We start from the raw sequence: 7,779 nt of genomic DNA on the forward strand, positions 1-7,779 counted from the left end.
TATAAATATAAACGATATATTGACACTCGTCGTTTCTGTCATGTTGTCACGCTATCATGAGTGACAACATGACAGATCTCATCTTGGCATGAGAGCTGCCGGCTTTTCTCATCTATAATACGCACATCCTACGCAAATCAAATCTGCTACTGTAATGCAAAGCACTCTCATATACAATCAAGAATTGATCTCTGTTAACACTTCACCCTGTTCTCGTCCCTGCAGAGGCTCTCAAAGCTATGGAGAAGGTAGCCAGCCACATCAATGAGATGCAGAAGATTTACGAGGATTACGGCTCCGTGTTTGATCAGCTAGTTGCTGAGCAGAGTGGACACGATAAAGAGGTAGATGCTCATTTCAGATTCAGATTTCCCCTCATCAAGGGAAGAAGGTATATTCAGAGTAACCTAGGCGACAGTCGTACACTGAATATAGCACAACATCTGCCACAACATACAAATAAACGCGTGACATAATCAGACTGGTTAACCATCAGCACATCAGAGAGGATCTGTTTAGCTCATGTTGTTTACACTGCCTCCTGTGCACCGTCTCCAGGGATTAAATGATGGAATATTTAGTTGGTAGCCACTGCAGTATGAATATTCAAAGTGAATGCTAAATAATGTTGTCTGGAGTACTGTATGTTTTCACATATTCATACATTCCTCAGATGGTGATAAACACATTTAAATGCTGCCTTTCAAATCAGCTTAAGTCTTTACGCAAACACTAGTTTGTGGTGTCTGTGGAACTCCCTTCATAGACATTTTAAATGTATCTCATGCAGCGAAATGCCAAACGTCTTGTTTGTTGTTTGTTCTCCTTGTGGCCCTGCTGTCTCATAAATCAGATCCTGTGTTGGTCTTGCAGGTCACAGAGATCTCTATGGGTGAGTTTCTCATGCATTCTTCAACCATTTGGCTCAACCCGCATCCATCGTTGGGTCGCATGAGAAAAGACCCTGAAATGACTGTGTTTGGTAAGTCGATGCCACCGTAGATTTAACATGATGTGAAAACGAGCTCCTGACATTTCCCAACTAACACCACCCCCACCCCCCTAAACTGCCAGACTCCAAAGCATTCTGGTCATTAACATGCTGGCTCGGTTTATTATTCTCCACATATTGTTTGTGCCTACCGCCTGTTAAGACCAGACAACCTAATACAAGAACATTTTTTAAATTGAATATTTTTTTGGGGATGTCTAAAGGACAAAAACAATGATGGGAACACAGAAAGTGTATTGGGTTTGCTGTACAGCTGCACGTAACTGTGTCTGCAGTACTCAAACAGAGCTCAGTGCATTTCAATATCCATCGCTGTAGCGCTGATATGTGCTTTCAGGCTTCAAGCTGGAAACTAAAATGCTTCTGTGGGTTCAGTCGGCTTTCCCCAAGAGGCATTTGCAGTCAAAACTAAGACGCTGATGTGCTCTCTCTCACTAGTGTTCAAGAAAGCAGTGATACTGGTCTACAGGGAAAACAACAAGCTTAAGAAGAAAATGGTAAGCATCGTGTCTGCTGCACTCATTTACTCTCACACACAACAAACTGTCTTTGGGGTACAAAGTTGCATTTTTTTCCCTTTTCTTCATCGTGCCATTCTCTTTGTGATGAACAGACCAACCCTCGATCAGCACATTCTCATGGAGATTCAGACCCCTTTAAGTTCCGATGGCTCATCCCGCTCTCGGCGCTGCAGGTTAGACTTGGAAATACTGCAGGTAAAAGGCCACACTGCCACATTATCCCCCCTAAATCACTCACTAAGTACATCCACTAAATCTTTTTGTTCTTTATCCCCCTTCCAATTTCCCTACACTCACACTCACACACACTCTCACACACACACACACACACACACACACACACACACACACACACACACACACACACACACACACACACACACACACACACACACCTCTTCTGGCATTTCTTCCTTATTGCTTTGTGAAACCATAAACCATATTTGGTCTGTGTGATTAAAAGTCTCCTTTATTTTCTGGCTCTCACAGGAACAGGCACAGAAAGCAGCTGTATCTGGGAGCTGATTCATTCCAGGTCTGAAGTTGAAGGCAGACCTGAGACCGTCTTCCAGCTGTACAGCAGGTCAGAGATTAAACTTTCAGGTGGAATCAGTGCCGGTTAATTCTGGTATGCATTTATGGATTTCAAAGTCATTATTGAGTATAAACAGAAACAAGGTATTTCTTAAGGATGTTTTAAAATGACAATATCTTTGGAGTTTAAGCCATATTTTTTTTTTAACTTTAGAATATTATTTTATTAGCGTATCACTGAACTGTTTATATGAAAATTCATCAACAGTAAGTCAGATTGATATGCAGCCCCCTGCAATTGAGCGCAATCTCCCAGCGGGTAGAGCTCTGACTAAATTATTAACAAAACTGTGAAAGGAGGTTGCATGGAATGGACTAAACATTTTGTATATTATCAGAGGAAGACAACATCATTAAAATTTGCAATATCTTTCATTACGGTTCAGTGAGCAATGGAGTAACATTTCTGCTCATTACAGTTTAGCTTTTCTGACCCTCAGGTGTGCATACCATTGTTGTTTTTATGTATCTAGTGAATAAAACAATCATAGTGTGCGTCGCTATTGTGTTGGTACTGATAACTTTGCACACACTGAGTTTTGATAATATGGCTACACTTGAGTCTGAGAGGTAGAGAAGTGCAGAGCAGTGTGAGGGTGAAGGATGTCAGACAGGTTTTTAACATGCCAAAGTTTGAATCAGATCATCTAAAAGAAGTTCTACCACAAAAGTGAGCATGCATCAGGGTTTATAGCAGTTGAATTGGCCTTATTGAGCGCACGACTATGGCTTATAGGGTTGATCATATTCGAACCAGAAATGTGATAGATGTTCAAGTATTGATACTGTATTGTTACTGTATTGATAATTCAAGCAGTATGTCTAATTACAACATGATTGCCCATTTGCTTGTTTGTCTGTTATAAATATGGCTGCTGCAGTCAGCCTGTTTGTTGGCTGAGCATTAAGATTTAAGAGAAGGGGAAACAGAAAGTCTGGCTCAGAAAAATATCGACCAAAACCTCTTCTATTATTTAATGAACATCTGAAACTCATGTTTTTACACATTGGTTTTGTAAATGATCAACAAGTTTCAAGTCCTTGTGCATTGCTTAAGAAATATGTTGATGGTATATCCAATGAGACCTCTGTCATCATGTTGTCTCCGCCCTAAAATCAAACTTCTCATTTTGGCCACAAAGTAAATGATCTTAGTTTTTTAAGTGTGGTCCCCCAATAATACATAAGTTAGTAGTTATCAGCTTGCGATTGTCTTCCAATGGATGTTATATATGCTTTTATTGTTTTAGCATTTATGTGTATTAAAACTGTCTGCAAGGGAATACTGGTGAGACTAAAGCCTGTAACCAAATTGGTCATTCTCATAGCAGCATGAAATTGGGATCAGTCCTAATGAATTTAATTACCCTTTTCACCAGGGACATAATGGGACTCTCTCGCCAACCCCCTTATTCTATATTTAGCCATTGAAATCAAGTTCATCATACCCTGTGCTCATGTTACTATGGTTCCTCTTCTGTGTCCTCCTCAGTGTGCCTGAGAGCAAGGTCAACATCATCAAGGTGATCCGCTCCATCCTCCGAGAGAACGTGAGGAGAAACATGAGGAGCGAGGGCACGCTGGAGAGGGGCTGCAAGGAGCGTCTGGCCCCCCTGCGCAGCACCCTGCCCTCCTCTGCCCGGCTAGGTGAACATTCATTTTGATAAAAAAAAAAAAAAAATTGAAAAAAGACCTTAGACCATGGTTGAAACTTATTCTAACTATCAAGCACTAATTACTCGGAACATTTCCTATAAAAACATCTCCACATAGGGCATGGGAATGTTTATCATTTTGGTTTGTTTGTGCTTTAAAAATCATAAACTGCGTAATGCTTTGTATGCATGAGATGGAATATGATTATATCTTTATTTTTTAGGTCACAAGATGCTAAAGGGCCTTGTGGTGCAAGTGTTGTGTTCAGATAAGAATTGCATTTCTGACTCCCATCCTTGCATTTGTTCGCAGGTTCCTCCAGGGCTTCCTGGTTGTGCAAACAGCCACTTGGAGATCTCTCCACGCAGGCTGGGAATCTCAAGCTGGGGCCAGACTCTGACGAGGGAAGCCTGAGCAGTGGAACACACAGTTCGTCTGGTGCTCCTCTACCATGCACCTCCTCCGACTTCAGTACCGCCTCAGTCCAGCAGAACGTGTCTCAGACGCCTGGATCGAACTCACAACCCTGCACCGCCTCTGCTGTGAAAGAGTCTGATATTCTTAGTGATGAGGACGATGATGGCTTTGGCGAGGGCGGACCAAGGAGGGACAGTGGAGACATCATTTCCCCTACTAGCGTTATTGAGGCTCAGTTCATCCAACTAACACTGTCAGAGGAGGCTGTGTCCAAATGTCCACTTGCTCCATGTGTTGAACCTGAGAGAGTGGGGGACACTCCGGAGACCCAGCACAAACTGATGCGAGGACATTTCAGTGCTGTTAAGAGGAAACCCAGCAGTTTCAGGAGAAGTCAGGGTGCGCTTTTGAACATGAAGACCCACAGCAGGTCACTGGACAGCCAGACGGATACAGCACTGCCTTCAGGGGGAGTGGACCTCAACACGTTGCTGGAGAGAGAGTTCAGTGTCCAAAGTCTGACTTCTGTTGTGAATGAAGACTGTTTCTATGACCAAGATGAGAGCTGTGCCACTAAATCTGGAAATACCACCTCCTCATAGAACAACTATACTCTACCACAGTAGCAAGTAAATGGAAGTTAATGTTAGATATGCTGACTACTTCTTAAGAAAAGGAAACCCTGTGGCTGATTAAAGGGGTTTATGAGGGTAGCTGTGAAGTTGTGCCTCAACAAGTCGATTAGCCATATACTTGCCTGCTAAAAGATAGGTATAAATGATCAGTTTTAATGGAAGCCTATTGGCTGACATACAGTTTCTCACCCTAGAAAGGCAAAGTGAGGTGACTTCTGTCCTAGTGATAATGACTGCATGAATCTACCAAGCACTGATGCATTACCCATAGTCTCCTCAGCTCTCTGGGCTCCTGTCAACAAACCCTCTGAGTGACGTATTCCATCCCAGTTTGCCCTGCAGTGCATACTGATTGGCAGTTTTTATTACATTTTTGACCTTTTCTTTGAAGAAATGGGGGAAAACACCCTTGGTCTGTCAGTCCCTTAAGAGGAGGAAGGTTACAGTGCATTGAAGGCCACCAAATTCAGTCAAGAAATGTATTTTTAGTTTTGTATTTGGCAACATCAAACAAGCTGCGTCTCAGTTAGCATGCAACAGGCTCACACATGGAGGGGAATTTTGAGTTCAGTCTTAATAAAGTATTCATTTTTATTTGGTGTTCACAGAACCAAACACATCAGGTCACTGCTCTATACGAAAAACATTTTGTTTCCAGTGGAATAAAAGAAGGCTGCACTGAGATAACTGACACAGACTGATAACATTGAGCCAAAACGTCACCGGGGTCAGGTCAGAGTTGTGAGGAGAGCCTAAACAAACAGGCGGGATGCTGACTTTGCAAAGAAGCCTTTTTGCTGTATTTTGTGCACTAAAGTACACTGTTTGCCTATATATTTGACATATTTTGTATTTGTACAGGTTTTAATGTAATTAATGCTGTTTTATTTATTAATAGTTTGATTATGGTTATATTAGAAAAAAAAAACTTTTTGGAGTGGAGGCTTGAGCCATTGGCTAAAGATTTGGTCCATTAGTACATAAAATAAAAAACAGCTTGATGAGTCATCCACATTTTTAAATGTAGCCTGCCTGGACTTTGGTTTTGGTTTACTGAAGATTGTAATTTCCTGTATATGCTCTGGAAAATAACTGATTTAAACAGCAATCATGTTTGAACCCTGGTGTTCCTCTTTTGTCTGTGTCTTGTGTATATAACATTTTCTACTTTTTGGAACATTATTGTACTCTCTTCTACATACTTGACACTGTACAGGTTAGAAACAATGAAGGAGTTTGCAATAAATGCAGCCGGTATTTTTGTACAACAGTTTGTTTGCCGCAGCATAAAGTACATGTTGAGGTACTACACAAAGGCAATTCACAACCACGTTCTTTTCCTGCTCAGCTCAACTTACCATGCCTTTAATGCTAGAATACCAATGAATGTGAATGGCCCTTTCTTATGGAATTGTTTTATAAATAAAAGTTTTATCTGTGAATGACACCTTGGTAAAAGTGCTTTGAAATTTCAGTTCAGCTGTCGGCTGAGGTTCATAAAGCTTTATTCACTATTGACAGGTAAAGCAGTGCTGGGAAGCAAGTGACTTAGCTCAGGCTTGGTCCCTTGGCCAGACTTTCCACAAGTCCCTGATTAGCTGTCATACAAATCACAGAATACAATATCCCGGCATTTGAAAAAAAGAAGGTATATCCTCAATAGAATACACAATTATCTGACAGAAGTGGGGCACAGTAACATGAAGAAAGACTTAGAGAAAGCTATGACGCTCTCTTCCACTTTATACACAGATGTGTGAAATTAACCAAGACAGGTGTTGGGATAGAGAGTATGTTAAGAATCTACATAACTTATGTAGCGAATGGAAAACAAATCTATGTATAGGATATCTTAATTCTCACTAATTTCCCCTTTAAGTAATAGTTCAATATGCATGGCTTAACCATCTGCCTCCACTTTGGAACCACACTCATGATACTTACACAAATATTTAGTATAATATCACAACTCAGCTATGAAAGCCTAACAAAACAGATAACATTTCTCATGTATTGAAGTCACTACAAGCTCCTGGCCATACCACTTCAGCAGTAGCAGCAAAACTCTTTTCTGACTTTTGTATTTTAGCAAACTCAATTAAACGCTTGTGTCTCGAGTGAAATAAGGAATTAAGAGACACTTTTTACAAACAGCTGCCATGCACAACTTGAACACTTTGTTGCACTCCAGTGGACAGAAAAAGGAGAGCTTTTAATTTTGTTACATCAAGACATAGAGGATTGTTGCATGTCACCCAAGCATGCACGATGAATCATCAAATAGCCTCTAAGTTATTCTAGGCTACTGTTAAAATAATGTGTTTTACTTTCTCAATGTAACATAGTAGGCTACATCTTTCATTATATTGCAAATAGAAAGTTTTAAATACGTGTGTTTAAATAATTATCGACCTGTTCAGGTTACTACATACTCTCTTAATATAACATTAATATTGCAGAACTACTTTTTTTTTAACAGAGTTGTTTACTTTGTTTTTTTCATATTGGAAATATTGGAGCGCAGCCGCATTACAGAAGCTGGTGTATTTTCAAAGTAGCAACGAAAGTTCAATATAAATAGAATGCTTTCGTAAAAAAGAAAATCATCTGAAAACCAAACAAAGTCTGAGCTCATGTAAGCAGTTTAGAATAAAACGAGGCATCTCTTGTGTAGTTCTGACTCACCTTAGCTTTAGCACTTGAGTCGGTTATAGTACAAACTTAATTGAAAACAGTTAGCATGTCTCCTCCAGCAAATATTGACAAACAGAAACATCTTTAGAGGTAAAATATGAGTTTTAACAGTAACAGTTATCATGCAGGTTATCTCATTATATCTGGTGCTGCGCAGGTGTAGCTCATCAGAGGCAATTAACGTTCCCTTCTGCGTGACGTCATTCACTTGCAATGTGTACAATAACTCCCCGAAATAAAAGCTATTCAA

The 7,779-nt window shown here is 40.4% G+C and overlaps 1 protein-coding gene across 5 annotated transcripts in view; it reads left to right on the plus strand.

The window, feature by feature from the left end:
* The window catches only part of tiam2a (TIAM Rac1 associated GEF 2a), a 71,694-nt gene extending 65,414 nt beyond the window's left edge, over positions 1 to 6,280 (plus strand). For all 5 annotated transcript variants that reach the window (XM_029280408.2, XM_065966256.1, XM_065966254.1 and 2 more), the window contains 7 exons: positions 226 to 344; positions 874 to 982; positions 1,451 to 1,509; positions 1,626 to 1,728; positions 2,023 to 2,116; positions 3,620 to 3,774; positions 4,096 to 6,280. In XM_029280408.2, the coding sequence (XP_029136241.2) occupies positions 226 to 344; positions 874 to 982; positions 1,451 to 1,509; positions 1,626 to 1,728; positions 2,023 to 2,116; positions 3,620 to 3,774; positions 4,096 to 4,802 (1,346 nt within the window). In that variant the 3' untranslated portion in view covers positions 4,803 to 6,280. The remainder of the gene's footprint in view (positions 1 to 225; positions 345 to 873; positions 983 to 1,450; positions 1,510 to 1,625; positions 1,729 to 2,022; positions 2,117 to 3,619; positions 3,775 to 4,095) is intronic.
* The last annotated feature ends 1,499 nt before the right edge of the window (positions 6,281 to 7,779 follow it).

The sequence above is a fragment of the Labrus bergylta genome, chromosome 18 (genome assembly GCF_963930695.1).
Source record: "Labrus bergylta chromosome 18, fLabBer1.1, whole genome shotgun sequence".
NCBI lineage: Eukaryota > Metazoa > Chordata > Actinopteri > Labriformes > Labridae > Labrus > Labrus bergylta.